This window comes from Aptenodytes patagonicus, chromosome 8, assembly GCF_965638725.1.
Source record: "Aptenodytes patagonicus chromosome 8, bAptPat1.pri.cur, whole genome shotgun sequence".
NCBI classification, from domain to species: domain Eukaryota; kingdom Metazoa; phylum Chordata; class Aves; order Sphenisciformes; family Spheniscidae; genus Aptenodytes; species Aptenodytes patagonicus.
The window spans coordinates 7,475,172-7,493,829 of NC_134956.1; the positions used below are offsets into that span (position 1 = coordinate 7,475,172).

The 18,658-nt window shown below is 51.7% G+C and overlaps 1 protein-coding gene across 1 annotated transcript; it reads right to left on the reverse strand.

Moving 5' to 3' along the window:
* Window positions 1-519: 519 nt before the first annotated feature.
* On the reverse strand, window positions 520-3,330 carry RPL29 (ribosomal protein L29). Its single transcript, XM_076346186.1, has 4 exons — window positions 3,256-3,330; window positions 2,916-2,960; window positions 2,032-2,096; window positions 520-716 (listed from the first exon to the last, which is right to left on the reverse strand). Exons 2-4 carry the CDS (start codon window positions 2,950-2,952, stop codon window positions 603-605), a joined length of 216 nt encoding a protein of 71 aa, XP_076202301.1. The 5' UTR covers window positions 2,953-2,960; window positions 3,256-3,330; the 3' UTR covers window positions 520-602.
* Between the last annotated feature and the right edge of the window lie 15,328 nt (window positions 3,331-18,658).

Sequence of the window (18,658 nt, forward strand, 5' to 3'; positions counted from 1 at the left end):
TGGACAGCAAAGCAGCAGACATGTAACAGCCCTTGGAAATCTCATCTTGCTCTAACAGCACCAGGGACTATCATAAAAATTGTGGTACGTGAGAACTCTGAACATGCATGCCAGTATCAAAAATAATTTTACGTGTATTGAATACTGTCACCTAAGAGTCCAGGCAACGCTGGCTTCAATTTGTACAAAAAGAAACATGTTGTTTCTTGTTTAAATTTTAAAGCTTCTCTCAATAACCATTTCACAACTTGAAAACAGACTTTGAACTACCGAATGCTCACGACCTGTACCAACGATTACAGCAGAACAGCACTGAGCAGGGAGCAGCTGTTTTAATTCGTGCGTGCGGAGGCTGACAGCGTTAACACAAAACCGCTCCACAGCTCCGGCTGGCTTGATCTGCCAGGGAACAAAAACACCCACTGGTCCCTACAGGCAGGCTTGATGCACAGCTAGCATCTAAAATACAACTCAGACAAGACTTTTGGAGGGCTCTCCTCAAATTCCGGAGGTGAAGACTTTGTTACATCCAATTTTATTTTTACAAAAATGCTGTAACACGCATGCCAATAGGAAAACTGGTTCTTTTGTCTTAAACCATGTCAGTCCTTTTTCTGCTGAGCAGCCTGCTTGGCATTGTTGGCCTGCATCTTCTTCAGCCCCTTTTTGTTGTGTTTCTTTGCAAATCTCATGTTCCTCAGAAACTTGGGATCAACCTATAAAAATAAGGAAAAAATAAGCCATGTTGTAGAAGGGACATATGTAAAAACATATATATATATATGTGTATTTCCAGATTGTTCCAATTATTCCCAAATGCTGGCTGTGATTAATTCAGGGTTTTTTTCTGATTTATTACATCAACAAAATTATTTTAGCCATCTGTAACCATCCTTTAACTAGCTATTTTCCTTAATTTCCATAAACAAACAAGCAAACCGAAAACCCCAGCAATAAACATACGGAAGGGACAAATTGAGTAAAGCTGTAAACAAGAAATTTCATTTCCATGTCACAATACATTCTGGATCTGAAGTACCACAAACCAACCCTGGCAGGTGAGCGCATATACATGTAATCCTTGGGTAAAGACCAATGCCACTTCCTCAGGCCTTTCCTTTTTACATTAAAGGAAAAAAGTACCAGCACAGAGAAGAGTAGCTCCCCCGTTTTTGTCAGCTAACGGCTGGCTAATGCATCCTGTCACGGCTCGGACCAATTCTCAGAACTATCAGCTACTGTCCCACTGAGAAACTTTTGCTGTTTTACTGTAAGCAGCATTTTAACTGGCACACGAGTATCAGGATTTTGCCATCTTAAGCTCATGCACACTCGGTGCAAGGAGACAGACTCAGAGACTGCCGGACTATCCGCAGGAGGGGGCGGGACTGAACCCTCACCGAGCTATGCAGAAGACAAGCGTTTATGTCACATCCCAAAAGCCGATAGTCACAGCTACAAGGCAAACAGAACCACAGCTCTCCCCAAAGCCAAAATGTCCTGTTTTCACTCTCAAGTGTGGAAAAAGATCCCGTTATATCACTTGTCGAATCCCCGAAAAAGCAAAATGCTGCCATTTTCATACGTATTGTCCAGAAACGCCAATTCCTCTCATCTTCTGAGTCAAATTCTCTGGATTAGTACAGATGGTAAAATAATATTGAAGGATACAGAGAAGTAGGAGAGACAGCAGGACTCAGAAGGGAGAAGAGCTATCCAACTGACACCTGTTTGTTTCACTGGAAGCAGCAGTTAGTGACACCCACCTGAGCACGACAGAGACGAAATTCGCTAATAACTGAAAAGCGGTTTTATAGACATACAAGGGTGGATTTCATGTGGGTTAGAAATATCACAGCTGCATGTAAGGTAAGCAAAAGATGAAGCAGTAACCCACAGTGGTTCCGACCATCTGAAACACAAGCCCCTGTCTGCAAAAAATGTGTCAGTCAAAGTAACACAAATACTGGATTTTTTCACGGTTAAGCCTCAATAGCCCAATGGCCTGGGAACATCAATAGAAGTACTCACCCCTTTGAGAGATTCGTATCTATGGGATCTGGGTTTCTTGATGCCATTTCTGTGCCACTTACGGGCTATGTGGAAGACCAGAAAACAATTTAAATTACCCTTTTTGGCATTATTAAATAGCTGCATTAGCTTTCCTTTAAGTCCAGCTGACCCTATCAAAATGACGTGGAATAGAAAACTTTCTTAACCCTTCCTATCCAAACTAAACGCAAATTAAGGAAGCATCTCTATTCTCAGCCCTCTGCACGCCGCGCTCCCGGCGCCGTGGGAGTTTCTAATCCAAGGATTTCAGGCTCTTCATTAACTAATAACATACCAATGGCAACACCACTAGCGCAATAAAAGGCCTCAGTCACTAAGAACTTCAAGCACGTGTGTTTAAAGGGCACCATCGCTCAGTGTGCAAGACCAAGCAGAACCTACCCGGGAACTCCGCTAACTTACAGCGCCGATGAAAAAAAACCCAAACGAGAGCTATTTGATCACCGTGATCATCTTTGGATGGCAAAGCATCACAGGCTGAATGCCAGTCAGTAACGCGCTTAGTTCAAACACATGAAACGTGCTTTTTCTGTGGTTACCCGTTATTTTTCTATTGAGCCCAAACAAGCCCGGACTCGCGCAGAGCCCTCTCTGCGTTAAACACACCGTTCAACCTCCGCCCACCCCTACCGCCTCCCCTCCTCAGCTCATCTCGCTGCAACAAGAAATGGAAGACCGGGCTGCCGTAACTGAGCAGGTCAGAGCAGCCGGTTACAACCTCTCTGCGGCGTGCAGCCCCGGGCCGCCGCAAGCGACACCGCCCCTTCCCGCCTCCTCCCGGAGCCGCAAGCCGCCCGAGCCCCGCGCCGGCTCCGCGCCGCAGGACGCCGAGCCCGCCTTACACTGGTTGTGCGTGGTGTGGTTCTTGGACTTGGCCATGGTTGCACCTGCGGGAGAAAGAGACACCCCTCAGTCGGGGAGGGCTGGCGAGGCAGGCCCGCCTCCCCCACCCAAAGCCTTCTCGGGGCCCTCCCGCCACGACCGGCCGCGGTACCGGGACCGACCCCGAACCGGAGCCGGAGCCCCCGGCCTCCCGCCCCCCCGGCCCGCGACAGCCCCAGGCTCGGCCTCGCCCCCTCCCAGCCCGGCGGGGGTCGGCTCGGGCTCGGACTCGACCCGGGGAAGCGCCCGCCGCCGCCCCCGGAGCGCGGATGGAGCCGGATTGCGCGGATCGACACCCACCGCCGCCGCCGGGCCGGAAGAGAAGGGCGCACCGCAGGGGCTGCTGGGAAACGGGGCCGTCGGACCGGAACCCCGCGCCGCTCCGGTGCGCCACAGGCGCCGCCAGCGGGGAGGTTCCGCTTGGCAGCCTCCCCCCCTCCCCGCTCGCCTTCCCGCACCGCCGGTCTGTGCCGACCCCTGCGCCGGCCCCGGCGGCTGCGGCCTCCGCTCCCGCCCCGGCCCCGCGCGCGGGGAGGGACCCGCAACAACAGGGCCCCGCCACACCCGGGCCCCAGCGACGTGGCGGACCCCGGTCCCTTAGCGACACGGTTCCCCCCAACAACACGGTCCTCGACCAACACGGTCCCCCCACCAACATGGCCTCTCCCGGGCCGTGCGGCGCAGGCCGGCGGCGCTGAGATCCGAGGCCGCCACCGCGCTTGGTGGCACTGCCCGATCGCCGGAGGCGAGGGGCCCCCGCCCATGCCCGGCTGAATTCGGGCGAGATTCATCTGCACGTTCAGCTGTGCGTGCCACGCTCGGGCGATAGTATCGCACACAGGGTATTTTCTTGGCAGCAGATTCATTCAGCGCTGTTCATTTTTATTTGTGCGGAAGACAGGCCCTTGCAGAAAGGCCGCAGATGGCTCTGTTCGTTTTCAAACCCTGACAATTAGCAGCTTTGGCTGTGCCACTTCGATGAGCCCCGAAAACCTGCCGCCTCCTGGGCCCAGCATGTCTGCGGCACGGTACGGGGGGGTTCGTGCTGTGTCCGACTGTGCCTGGCCACGCTGGCCTGCCCGTTTAAAGTCTCACGCCTGCAAAATATACAGACCGAGATTTAGATACTTTAGTATCTGAAAGACATTAAAATGACGACTAAGATGGGCAAATGAAGCTGTGTCTATCCACAGTGCAGCTGCTTTGCAAAAGTGCCAACCGAACCAGAGCACTAAGGCCATTTTCCTTCGATGACAGCAAGACCAGGTGTTGGTGGCACGGGCAGCCCGGCTGGAGGGGAGTGGATCCGGCTGCCAACGGCCGAGGGTTGGAATTAAATCTCACGATAGCTCCTGCTACCCCAAACACAGGAAGATTTGTGATACAGTGTCCTGGTTTCAGCTGGGACAGAGTTAATTTCCTTCCTAGCAGCTGGTACAGTGCTGTGTTTTGGATTTAGGGTGAGAACAATGTTGATAACACACCGATGTTTTAGTTGTTGCTAGGTAATGCTTACACTAGCCAAGGACTTTTTAGTTTTCCATGCTCTACCGACTGAGAAGGCTGGAGGTGCACAAGAAGCTGGGGGGGGCACAGCCAGGACAGCTGACCCAAACTGGCCAAAGGGACATTCCATACCATGGGACGTCATGCTCAGTACAGAAACTGGGGAAAGCTGGCTGGGGGGGCCGCTGCTCGGGGACGGGCTGGGCATCGGTTGGTTGGTGGTGAGCAATTGCACTGTGCATCACTTGCTTTGTATATTCTATTATTATTATTATTATTTTATTTCAATTATTAAACTGTTCTTATCTCAACCCACGAGTTTTCTCACTTGTGCTCTTCCGATTCTCTCCCCCATCCCACCAGGTGGGGGGGAGTGAGCGAGCGGCTGTGCGGCGCTCAGTTGCCGGCTGAGGTTAAACCACGACAGTCGGCTGTCGGGGAGCCCCAGCGCTGGCTGCGCGGCTGTGGACGGCTGGCTGCGGGGCTGCCAGCAGTGGCGCCGCGGGGAGGCATTTGTGGTTACGGACTGAGGCATCTCCCACGGGGAAGGGTGAAAGGAGAAAAGGGACCCGAAGGCCAAGCTCGCCCAAGCCCGTTGGGTTGTATCTGTGTACGAACTGCAGCATTTTGGTCCAGGAGCGCTGTACTTTCAACCGGGAACCTGTGAAAAACAAGTGAAAAAGGCCCAGGCCTTTCTGCGTCATGGTAGAATGGAAAAATACTGCCATCTTTTTATGGCATTGCCTTTATTTTAAGATGAGAGGCACGAGTGAATTGCTTAAAATAACCCAGATTGGAAAAAATAGCCCAGAGACCAAAGCCCCTGGACCAGTACATGGGAGAGAGAACCAGACTTTTTTTTTCAGTGACTGATTGCTTGCAGAGCAATTAGTTACTCTGCCTCAAGTTCAGATACCTGCTAACAAGCTCATCCTGTTACAAAAATGGGGAAAAATAAATTATCCTTGATAGACAGATAACGCTGATGAAACTGAAATGAAAAATAAGCAGGAAAAAGAAAGGTAATACAATTTAATTTCAGTATTTCTCTTATTTCCAGCAAGACCAAAGTTGCAAAATGTATTTGGCTTAATTTTTTTTTCACTCTGGGCAGCTGTTATTAGCAAATTGTGTAAAAATAGACAAAAATAGAAATATTCTTTTACTGGCATTTTGCAGCTGGAATGAGTTTCTCCACAAAATCCTCCCTGATATACAGCCTTTTGACTTTTTAAGCTGTTTTTTTTTTTAAATTCTTTCCACTGTAGTGAGCTGCAGTCTTAAAATATTCAGACATCGCTGTGGCCAGCTAATCACAGCCAACGGCAGAGAGAAAGCCTGACTTCCTGATAACCCAAAGAGCTGAGCTCAGTGGAAGATAAAACTGAATCCCAGAGGCATGTTCGCCTCCACTGCACTGCAGAAGGCAGAAGGAAATATGCTGCCGGGTCCCCTTATCTTGGCCATTAGATTGTGAAAACTCTCGATCTTTTTCACTCACTTCTGAGCCTTCCTTTGTAGGAAGAAACAGAAGGGTTCGTTTTACGGTTTCAGCTCTCTTTTTCAAGTTCTTTCAGTATCTCACTGCAATTAGTGCTGTCGGAGCTCCTCGGGAGTCTTTCACAGCTGCTGCTGGGGCCACATGAGACAAGCAGACAGGTGGGGATTAGAGAAGCTGTGCTTACGCCCAGGTGATATACAAGACCCGTAAGCCAAATTATTAAAATAAAACTGTGGAAGTGCATTCAGTTTACGGGGCTGAGTGTAACGTATTCAGGGTAGTTTATGAACCACTGTAAACCAATGCAGAATATCAGGTAGAAGGATGATCCAAGGCAGGATCAAGACCCGTGTACACCATTGGGTGATCAAGACCCCTTGAATTTCTCCTGCGCTCTGATGAGCTGCAGTGTCTCTCATTATGGTATTACTGAGAACGATTGGCCAGTTCAAAACCCTCAATCATACTTTTAGTGATTACAGACTTAATTAGTGCATGTTAGCCCAAGTGTCCTCTATTAAATGAGCTGTGCTCATTAAATAGGATGGTAATTACTCCAGCTGCAAAATAATTATGAAAAAATCATAGGTTAAAATAAAAATCTCACAGTGCCTTTGACAACCGCATTATCTCAGTCAACGTCCTTGCATCATACACATTTATGCTGATTGATCTCTGTTAGGCTTGTCACGATTTTCATGCTGACGCCAGATTTCAGCAGACTCCTCTAATCTTGCCTCCTCCCTCCCTGTGAGCTGACATTTGGACTTGGGGTAATGAATTACCGTAGCTGCCCTCATATAGTAATGCCAGTGACTCGGAGAAGCTCAGTGCTCAGGCCAAGTGCTCCGTGGGTATAAATCAGAAGAAACATCACTAATTTCCATGGAACCACAGCGATCCACCCCAAAAGGGATATGGGCAGGGTTTTGTTGATATCTGATGAGTATTTTGGAGGTGTTCTGATATTATATATTCTGATACATACATTTAAGAAAGGTGTTACACGTGAGAAACTTATCCCAACATGTCTCAGGGCTCAGGCAGCTGCCGCAGCCTGAAAGGCGAACGAGGCACAGGGTGCTGGGGGTGCCTCCCTTGGGCACTGCTTGCTCACGGGCCAGTGATGGCATGGGCTGTTTCTCCAATGCATTTCTTCTGGGGACAACGTGGGGAAGCCACTCGGGAGGCCTTTCTCAGCAGCTGGGAGCACAAGTGGCCTGCTGCCGTCCCCCTGGTACCGGGAAACAGCTGTGGGACCCCACACTCCTCCTCGCTCTGTATCTCTGCTCGCCTAGCATGGTGCCAGCCCTGCCAGGGCGCCCAGCCGAGTGTGCTGTCGTATCCGCAGTTACAGTGACTGCCTCAATTCATGGTTATACTAAAGAACACCTTCTTGTTAAGCGAGAAAATAAGGCTGCCCTCACCTCTGCATGGTGCTTTCTGAAACAGGGGTGCTTGCAGGGCTGTCGGTTGTCCAGCGCGGTGCTGACACCAGAGCTGAGCCAGGCTGAGTTTGACAAAAAGGGCTTGAACTGAGGTTGAGGCCAGTCATTTCCCAAGACACTGGGAAATTTCCTTCCCGTTTCCACAGGAAGAAGACGAGGAAAGGCCGTGTTCATGTAGGGTGCTGGACACAGTGTGACAGTGTAGCTCTCCAGTGCCCTGGTACACAGGCAGCCTCTGCTACGCAGTGTCCTCCATGCCGGACAACATCAGTGCTAACAGCTTCAGGTGTTGATTAGAAGGAGCCCAGCTGACTTTGACATGGGCTATGGGGCACCCCTAAAAGCTGCTCCCTCACGGAGAGGTATCAAGCAGTGGGGAGAGTGCAGTGATGCTTTTGGCTGTCCCAGCTGGCTCATAGGGAACCCTCAGCCCGGGTTGCTCCCAGGGTAGCTCAGGCACTTGCCACCCATCACCCTTCCCGCCTTGCTCTCCGCAGGCACCATCGAAGCAGAGCTGTAGCGTGCAGGGTTGCGCCTGCATCAGGGAGAGCATCTTGCAGGGTATGGGCACCTTCGTTGCCCTCCTTTCCCCCAGCTGAGCCAGCTGGCAGGTCCCCAAGAGGTCTCTGCATTGGTGGGATTCGGTGGCTTTTGGGCAGTTTTAGGGCTGTTCCCAGCTTGTGGACAAACAGGGCTTGGCTGTGCTGTAAGCCCAAGCTAGCAATGCTGGAGGGGAGTGAGGGTGATGGACAGTCCCCAGGGACAAATGGCCAATACGCCTCCAGAGAAGCCACCTGGAGAAGCAGGGACACCAGGACATGGAGGCACTAGAGGGAGCCTGAGCATAACAGATCCCGCTCTGGGCTCAAAGTGGGAGCACTGGTCCCAGTCAGAGAGAAGGGACATCTCCAGGGAATAACAGCAAGACACACAGGAGTTTCCCCCTTGACCTGGCATCCTACCTGGCTGTGGCTTTTTTGTCCTGATATCTGTTATAATTTTCTTAAAGACATGAAGAAATACTGTTTCGCTTATAGAAAGTGCCAGTCTGCCAGCAGGGAGACAGGTGGCTCTGTGCATTTGTGGTAGGAGTTAAGAAAACCCGGTGTTAATTGCAATCAGTGGCAATCAGCAGACTGGAAGGTTCAAGAGAGCAGGAGTTCTTGCAAGGCAAAGGGGAGCAGAAGTGCTGATCCACAGCCGCGGGTATCCGTACGGGATGGGGAGCCGGCATGGCCCAGCCCTGCTGGTGCTCCTGGACCCATGGCAGGGACATGGGAATAGTAGCTGAGGCCTGTGTGCTCCACTGGGTGCGCTCCAGTTAGCACCAGTTAGGAGAGCTGGGGCACTGGAAGAGGCTGGAGAGCACTGCAATCTTTTCTTTTCCCCAGCAATATTTTCACTGCATTGGCTTTGGACAAGGAACAGGGTCACTGGCTCATGATCTAGTTGTCTGAATCTCCCCTTGCCACCACTGTCACCAAGGATCAGTGCAAAGAGCAAGAGTGAGAGCCTCTGGGTTAGCTGCAGATGGGCATCAGCACTACGATGGGGCAGGGACTGGGGAACAAACGCTTTGCACTGGTGTTTAGCCACAGTGGGGAGAGGACTTGTTCGTTCCAAGTATATCTGCAAAGTGTATCTTCTTTTACAATGTTTGCACTGGGCCAAAAGTTGCTTTCAACAGGGTAATCAAGCTTAGCCCAGCAAGAGGAGCAACCAGAAGAGAGAGGTGAGCAGGGACCGTGAACAAAAGCTCCATCACTGCTGGCTGCCCTTGGAGGCTTTTGTTCCCCCATGGAGACCATCCCTCAGATCAGCCCAGACCCTCTGCACATCCTCCACGAGCGTGTTCCTGTAAGCAACTTCCCACCATGAAGGCAGGAGGAAAAATCAGGCAGCAGCCTGCAGTGCAGCCCTGACCTTTCTCTCCAGGCCTGCCACCTCCTCCCACTCTCCCCAGAGCTGGCACTACTAACAACTGGTTTCCTCTTGTTATTTTTCCACCTCCGCTCCTTCCTCCAGAGGGGAGGCCGTGCTGGTGGCCCACGTACTGGTGACTCACAGGCTGGGACCCGCGAGGAGCCAGCTAAGCCTGGCCAAACTTAGTAACATCTCATTTTCCATTGCCTACACCCTGGATGCTGCTTCTGGCTGCATTCATCATTGGAGACCTTCTCCAGCTACCTGCAGGGTTGGGGAGGACTAGCTCGATCGTGTTTCCTTTAAGTTTTGGCAATGCAGGAGTTGGGCTGAAATGGAGCAGCCCTTGATGCAGATAAATTCCTTCTTGGTGAGTGTTTATCCAGCTTGCTGATAGCTGAAAACCATGAGATGTCCTGGACATCAAAGAGGGCTTTTCAGGCTTGGGAAACGTGTAAATAAATATATATAGAGGACTGCATGGTAGTTGCAGTTTTCTGGAGGCTTTTGAATGATTTGAGGGGAGCTTAGGGGTTTAAAAGCTGATTCCCCTCTGTGTCGATCAGCCTGGTCCATCTGGCTGGATGTCCCTAAATCAACAAATGACAACTGCAGTCACAAAACCGAGCCTGGGGCACCTGCAAGGTGGGGAAGGATGGTCTGCAGAGGTGGAGGTGCTGCCATGGCTGGAAGCTGGGAATGGCAAATAGCTGGATGATGACCAGGGCTACCCAGAGGCTGCACCAGGCTGGCAGCAGATGAGCAGGTAGAGCATGGAGACGCGGCTCCTGGGCAGCTGCAAGCCCGTCGAGCAGGACCCTGCAGCTCCGTGCAGGGCTGCGTGTAGGGGATAACGCCAGGAAGGGAGCAGCCATGTGCGCTCAGCCCACACTTATTGCTTTAATGGTATTTTCCAGAATACTTTTTGCCCCGGTAATGGAAAAGGAAGCTCATCTGGTGCTTCCCAAGGCCGGGGTGAATGTCTACAGCCGATGTGACACCTGCTCAACCTGCGCTTCCCGAGAGCCGGCTGTTCAGAAGGAGCGAGCAGATCCGCAGGCACAGCGTGCGTGGAGCAGCTGATCGCTGCGGGGAGGAGGCACACGGAGGCGGCTGGGAGAAATGGAGAGGGCTGACCTAAATAGATGCTGAGCTAATTTATTCATTTCTCTGCTTTATTATTTAATGCGACTTTGAAACAGCTCAGGACTTCTGGTTCCTCTCAGCTCTGCCGCTGACGTTGGGATGGGGTTATTTTTGACCTGATTTTTGCATCCGTCGTGCTGAAAAGCGCAGCACAACCTTGCTCAGCACCCTGCTCTCCCATCAGGCGGGACAGACACACTATGGAAGAGCTCTGACACAGCCGCTTTCTAGCCAGGAGCACAGGAAGGACTTATTTTAAGTTATTTTGAGCTTTTGCTTCACCTCCCGCCTGGGAAGGTGTTCAGATTTTGGCCTGCTTTATGCATTGTTAATAGGGAGATTTATCTCCAATTTAGCTGGCTGGCAAGAGGATTGGTGAGTTTGTACAGCACGAGGCAGCCTTCAGCCTCCGCCGACATCCCCCCCCCCGGGCAGGCTGCCAAACACAGCCCCAGGCTCTGCAGCACGGGGGCTTTCAAGGATAAACCTGGAGCCTGTCTCGCTTCCAGCCAGCCTTCTCTCTCCTCAAATTCTAGCAATCCCCTGAAACACTGTCCGGGAAGAATTTATTGTGAGAAGGACACGGAGCCCTAGCTGTTCGGAGAGCTGTTCGGGCTGTGGTTCACCCCGCAGGCTGCACGTGTCCTCTGCGAGCCCACGGCACGTTTTAGCCCTGAGAGGTTTAAAAGCCACAAGCTGGGGGAAAAAAATTGATGCCTGTGCAGGGTGTCTAAACCCATGCACCATTTCTGCGCAGGTGCAAGGGGATATGGGCAGAGCTGCTCATACATGAAGTGGCTGCTTGCCAGGATTCAAACTGTATGGTGCCCAACTTGTGCCGTGCAGGGCCCTTTAATTTTGTTTTTCATTAGGGTTTGTCACTTGATGTATATATTTAGGCCAGTGTTGTATCCAGTTACCCAGCACCTCTGTTATGATTTTTTTAAAATGGATTATTCATTGACCTGCTTGATTCCTTAAAGATTCTAAGCAGTAAAACAAGCCCTGATGCTATTTAGCTCAGCAGCAAAGGCATTTCAGCTCACGCCGCCTTCACATTGCTGGAGAGTTTCGTGATGTTGCTGGGGGTGGGATAGTGCAAATTAGCAGAAATGAAGCAGTTAACAAGGCTGCAAGTCTTCCAAACCAGCAGGCACCGAAGGGAAGCAGCCGGGCGTGGGGCTGCGAAGGTGGGTGCTGCTCTGCCTGGCACAGCCAGCCCCTTCTCCTGCCTTCGCTGGTTAAACTGGGGCAGTGCAAATCCTCGGCAGGGTCCCATCCTGCCAACTCACAGGGCGCACAGCCTGGCCCATGTGAGGCTTTGATCTGAAGGGTTTTGTGGTTTTTTTTTTTAATATAAAGTGATATAGTGTTCAGATATGTTGGTCTGAGAGCCTTATGAGGCGAAAAAGAGAATGAACGCGTAAAGGACAGAGGCAGCCAAAGTGAGTTTTAGTTTCTCTTTCCCACTCTATATCCTGTACTGGAGTTTGGTGGATGATGCCCTGATTTTCCTAATGAGGGCAGAAAGGCACTACGCCATCCCAGACCCTCCGGGGGCCGGGGTTTTGATGCCTGTGCCTTAATTGCAGGGGGCTGATTAGGAAGGAGTTAAGGCCGATTGAGTGTCACCCTGGGGTTTAGGATCCATCACGTAGACACAAATTCTGCTCTTCTCCACAGTGGCAGGGGGCTGTGATAGAGGGGAGAGCCCTTCAACAAATTGGCCGTCGGTTTTGGAGTGGGCGGCAGGCTGCATTTCGGCCTCGAGATGAGGGATCTGGTTTGGCTGCCGGCTCTCCTTTATCTGTGCAGAGAGGATTATTGGGAAGCCATGTTGACAAATGCTGCGGCTAAAAAGGAAAATGAACTTCCACACAAAGACGGCTTGTTTGTGCAAAGCGGAGAGGGAATAAAGAAGCTGCCAAAAAAGCTGACATTAAAGCCGCTGCTTACCTGCAGCTCATCTGATACCATGACTGAAACCTTTCCTTTGCAGCAACGTAATCCAAGATGTTCTTTCCGCAAAGCAAGAAAGTAGGTTATTGCTCAAGCGGAGCTGGGGAGGGGGAAGGAGATAAGCAGGGCCTGATCCTGCCAGGTGCTGTGCACCCTGCACTCCCTCTGACCAGGGCTGAAACCCTGGCTGGCAGTCTGATTTGGGGGTTTTGGAAAGAGTTTGCATGCAAACCCTTTCCAAACCTCAGGAAAGGGCTGCCTGCGCTGCCAGAGGCAGGGCAGCAGGCAGAGCATGGGGTCCCCCAGCCCTGCCTTCAGCTCCTGCACTTCTAACCCAGGGACCTGGAGGCAAGAGACACAAACCCAGTAATCCTTAGCACTCATGTAGCGCATCTCATCTTCAAAGTGCTTCGCTGATGGGAGTGAATTAATGACCCCACATAAAAGAGGGCTGCACATCCCAAGCCCCACACCAATGAGTTGCAGCAGTGGCCGAAGTATTTTTAAGCAGCGATATAAGCCAGCAAACCTACTCCTGGAGGCTGGAAACCCATGGCTGATGCCTGGGGCTGTGTTGTGTGGGGCCACGTCGACTGGGGGCTATCAAATCTGCCATCCAAGGCAGCCCCAGCTCCCCGGAGAAGCTGGGCAGGCAGGGAGGGATGGTTCCTGCTGCAGCTGGGGATGAGGACAGGACAACAGCCAAGCATGCCACTGAAAACCTGGAAAAATTGTAATTGCTTTAATGCTGGAAATACCACCGGGGCTGCTACCCCAAAAAGATGTTGAAAACTTGGCCCTGCATGCAAACACCTCTTTTTTTCTGGCTGCAAATTAAGCGGAAGGATAAAAAAAAGAGAAAAAAAAAGAGGAAGATTTCTCTTCACCCTGAGAACTATTTATCACCAGAGACAGGGAGGACTTAAAATCACTTGAGAAACCTCCAGTTAAGGCAAGACCACGATACTGTAGCTGCTACATTCAAGCACAAGAGCTTTGTTTTCTGTACAATAAAAGCATTGTAGGCCTGTATGGTGTGTGGATCGAGGCAAGCAAAAATGCTGAGCAGGTTAATTAAGCTCCATAGCCCTCCCAGCACTGCGTTGTGCTGCGGCCCAGCCCCAGCCATTTCCCATCCCTTGCAGCCAAGAAATGTCCTGGTATTTTAATGCTTGGCTGCAACACGGGACATTAAAAATGGAGGGATCCCCCGTTAAAGATGGGCTATGTGCCAGTGTATTTTATGCATTGATACACACACGCGATGGCTCCTTATTTTGCTTCGCCCTGGGGGTTTCCATGCAGACCACTTTGCATTTGTTTTCTGGTTACTCCTAGGGAATGGTTTCATTCTCATTTTGCATTGCCTGGGCAGATGCAGGGACAAACTGCCTTGCTAACCACATTGCACAAGCTAAATGGTTGCCTGTCTCTGCCTTGGCAAATGTGTCCTCACCTAAGGACTGTTGTCTAGCTTGATGTCCTCCTCAAGTCCATCTAAAGGCAAAATAAATACAATAAATACAATTTTAATCATTGGGCGCCTGAAATGCACCGAGAAAGCAACAACTGGTGCAGCCTTGGGATGAGAGAGGAGCGTCAGGCTCGTTTCATGGAGATCGGGAATGGGAGGAGCAATAGCAGCTTGGCCCCATGGCGAGACCCTGCCTGGCTTTGAGGAGCTGTGGGTTGGGCGCGATGCCCGAAGGTGGAGGGCTCCAGCTGCTGGGAGGGGGGACGGTGGCAGGCAGCGGTGGCTGCAGTGTGTGCATCCCTCACAGCCTTTGCCTCCTTTTCCCCAGGAGGGCAATACGCTGGAGCGTCCAGGGCCGCGGCTCTGAAATGCCAGTGCTTTAGTTACAGATGTCAACCAAAGCCACCACTCTGGCGTCAAGCGGTGACATTCATCGGGGAAGAGCTGGCGCAGGGCAATTCCCCAGGGTAGTGGGGATGGGGACATAAAAATACCTAAAATTAAGCCGATCAGGTAAGCACAGCCTCAGAGGTGTCTGCAAGAACCAGCCTTCCACCCTGGGCTGCGTTAGGGCTTTGCACACATTTAAAACGAAGCCTGGCCCGGCCGTCTGTGCAGCTGAGCACGGTGGATGCACTGCCCATGGCCGCAGCAGTGGCTGGGGGAAAGACGCCCCCGGGGACCCTGATCCGAACAGCAGCTCCTGGATGCGGGAGGTCATGCTCAGGGTTATGCTTTTCTCACCCAAAGTGAACTTCCATGCTGGAAGCTAAGGTATGGCGGGGAAGGACTGGCTAAGTGCTCTATAAGCGCTGCAATAAATGAAGCATCCATTAAAATAATGCTCACACAAAATGGGTGGCTTCCAGTAAGTGAAACACATTAACACCCTTTTGCTTAATGAACGTGGTGGGATGGCCGAGGGGGGCCCTGGGACAGCGGTCGGGGCTTTCCAGGACCAGAACCTTTCCGTGTGGGAAGGGCTCCAGCTTTTTGGAGTGCTCTGCCAGCACTCCCAGAGAGGGGCAGATGACACAGCACCTTCATTTCAGTTCAGGTCTGGGTTGTTCTCTCAGGTGAGGTGGCTTGGGGCAGGAAGGGCTTTTTGACTGATGTCGTCCCTGGCTGGTGGCTCCGAAAACTTTCTTCGTTAACACAGATGATACAGAGGCAGGAAGGGGAGGTAATGCGCTGGCGTTCTCCTTTGACTTTCGTTAGGACGTGGGTTTCAAATCACCCCTTGGGACGAAGACATCTCTTGTAGGATTTACAGCTATGCGACACTTTGCCAGCTGTTATCAAGCTGCCTGGGACAGCACAGAGACCCCTCCACCCCTGGCAGCTGCCTCTGACCCTGCCGGGAGTAAATATTTAGGGAAAGAGTAAAAAGAAGCCTCTCCTTTGGCACTTCCCCAGTTTCTAGCAGTAAGGGCATTTCTTAAGCTGCTCGCTCATGTTTAATGATTTTCTAAGGAACAGCTAATTCTGTCAATGTAGCGGCATCCTTGTGGATTTCACGGATGTCAGCAGGGCAGGGTGTGGCCCTGACATGGCCGGCCTCGCTCTTACAGCTCCACCAGCAAAGCCCCAGAAGTTTTATACTCTCAGGAGCAGAAGGAGCTGGGGCAGAGTCTCGAGCAGGTGGCCAGACTGCTGCCAAGGAAAATGCATGGGACCTGGCCCAGTATGGGCATCAGTACCTGCTGCTCCCAGGACTTCACCTTATTTGTCTTGTGAGGTATGGATGTGGGCATTGGAGCCGTTTGCCTGCCAGAGATGGAAGAAGAGCAGTGTAGTGGGTGAAAACCAGCTTAGCAGGAGGCTGAACTATTATGTTTCTAAGCATTTGCTTAAAAATCTCCCTTCCCCAACTCTCTAGTGCACAGAAATCAATAGGATGGTAAACCAGTTCTAATTTCTGCAAGCTGGTGGTGCTCCCCTGCACCCCCAATGCTTTCCTTTGGCCCGATGGCCTGCCCCAGCCACCTCGGCTTTCCTGGGGTGCAGAGAAAGCTGCACGCTTCTCTCAGCAGCAATGAAATCCTCCCTTCTGCAGCACCAAGCAGATCCTGCGCTATTTCTTTTCCTGCCTTTAGATGAGCAGAAAGTCACCCGGCTGCGTCTGCCGCTTGATTTTTAGGGTGCAGCATCTGCTGCTTGATTTTAGCTACAGTTTTGTACCAGGATCTTTTCAGAAGGTCGTGCTAATTAAGAAATCATATCCCCATCAAAACCACTAATGCAAATGCTTCATGGTGTGCTCCATGCACGCTCTCAGGGCTTGCTGCAGTCAGCCCGTCTCTCTTGGAAGGCTGCTTCTTAGCCTGGGTGGCAGCAACAGCAAGTTCCACAAACGCCGTCCTCTGATATTAAGGACATAAATTATTGAGCAGCCCAGTAGCACTGCCCTTTCACAAAGTCAGTACTGAGAAATGACTGGCACCCTCCTTTGCACATCATTCAAATGAAAACCTAATTGCACCACGGCCACATGGGAAGGGGCTGGGATCTGCAAACAGGTTTGTTGCGGAGTTCACAATTCCCGCCAAGAAAACTTGCATTTTACTGCCACTGTGTTTCTCTGAACTCCAGCCCAGTGCAGACCACAGCATGTGCTGTGCCTGGGATGTTTTACTGGTTTAAATAGCGCTTGTGCCCAGCCTGTTCTGGAAATGGTGCTTAAGGCCACTGATTTCAGCCTGACACCAGCTGCCCTGTGGGGAAATGGGCTTTATTAGGGAGATAAGATAATATGGACTGTGGCAACACTTCCATTAGCCCTGCTGGCATCCCACCCCCTTGATGCGCAGGTGTGGGGTGTCTGCATAGACACAGGTTTCCTCCAAGTACCGGCAATAACTGAGCTGGTGCTCATAGGAATGGACGTGCTGGGACACGGGATTGCCAAACGAAGGAGAAGCACAGCCCTCCCCTCTTGTATCAGCCTCATCTCAAGCAGTCATTTGTATTAAGGATGGCCTGATTTATGATTTGGCTGGGATTAAAACACATTTCCTTCCATGGTGATTTTATCCAGGCTTTTCAAACCACTTCATGCACTCCAATAAATCCTTAGGAAGTCTCTGGCAGGTGGATGCCTTTAAATCTCCGTTATACCCTTGGCACTTTGCAAACCTGACATATCCAGCAGCAGTGAGGCGGACAGAGTGCCTGGCTAAGATCTGGGGGCAGGTGATTTTCAAGCATTTTCCACTACAGCTCCAAACCTGAAGCCTCTTTCAAGTGTTTTAGTGTAAGAAATCAGGCCACAGTGGCATGGAGTCGGGAAGAGGATGCAGGACAGACCCCAGGAGTCTTTACTCTCTCCGGGCATCTGAAACACCTCTTCTTTCCTCCCTACCCTGCCTGCATCATCATGCTGCCACCCCTTCAATAGCTGAAGGATCCTGAAAAATTACAGCTAAACCTTTTTCTTGTCTGCTCCGGCCACCTGAAACAACCTTCTGTTTGGATGGAAGCACTGAAGCGTTTCTTAAAACAGCTCTTCCTCCTGCCATTAAATATTTAAAAGAGGAGCACCAGGGGAAACCATGTGCTTTTACTGAGGCAGGATGGCACAGTGCTGGGAACCACGGAGAGCCCGATTTACATAGTAATGAGATGGCAGGTGCTTGCAAAGCACAGCTCGATTTTAGCCTCCCATTGCCCCCCCTTGCTGCAGTGCTCCCCACAGCATCCCCAGCATCGCATCCCCAGCATCGCATCCCCAACCCGACAGCTCCCGCACTGGCCCCAGCAGCTGAACAAGCGCCGAGGATCCGACCCAGCAATGGCCTTCTGCAGATCCCCGCAGGGGAGGTGCCTGGGGTGTGAAGGCAGGCTGGGGTGCATGCGTGAGGCCATCCCTGCGTTGAAGATCTGGTGAACAAAATCATATTGACCTGGAAACCAGGCACTCATCAGGACTGATGGGAATGCAGCGGGGCCTGGGCACCAGCTGCAATGGGACAGGAACAGAGCATGTAGCAGCCCCGGCCCCAACTGCTGGGGGTCATGTCATGCCCACCAGCCACTTTGTCTCCCCATCACCACCTTCCTTGCTCTGCCTTATTTTGGGGGGGTGGAGGTTGGCAGAGGGAGGGTGTTGGTGAGTCTCTGTGCTTTGCAGTTGCTGTAGCAACTGTGGTGTCTCTGGCGGCAGGAGCACGTTTCCTGCAGCCAGCCGGAGTGTGAGCTGGTGACTTGCAAGCAGATTATTTTTTTCCCCTTGCTAGAAAAAAGCCCCTCTCTGCCCCCACCAGCAGCAACCAGAGCCCCGGAGGTGCTGCTGAGGCAGCAGCAGAGGCGCAGGGCGGCCCACGTGCCGAGCTGGAGGGGATGCTGCTGCATCTTCCTGCTTCTGGGCCATCTTCTGCACATGAGTCAAAGCCTCAGCACCTCCTCCGGACCCTTGGCTGCTCCTCCCTCGGCTCCTTGGCAAGGACAACCTGCCTTTCCCTAATCCAGTCTCGAAGGCAGGGTGGGTTGCTGCAGCCATCCAGGCTACTCCCTGGGGCAGCTCAGACCTGAATTCATTTCCACGTGAATTAGAGCATCTGCTTTGGTGGGGAGGGATCAGTCTTGATCAAAACATTCTCAGCAGTGGAGGATCAGCACAAGCTTTGCTAAGTTACTTCCCTGATTAATGACTTTTAGATAATAGAGCCTTTTCTGCAGGCTGGATCCATTGGGGGTCCATTTCCAGCCATCTGGTAAGACTTTGCCTCCTAAATCCCGTTACTCCCC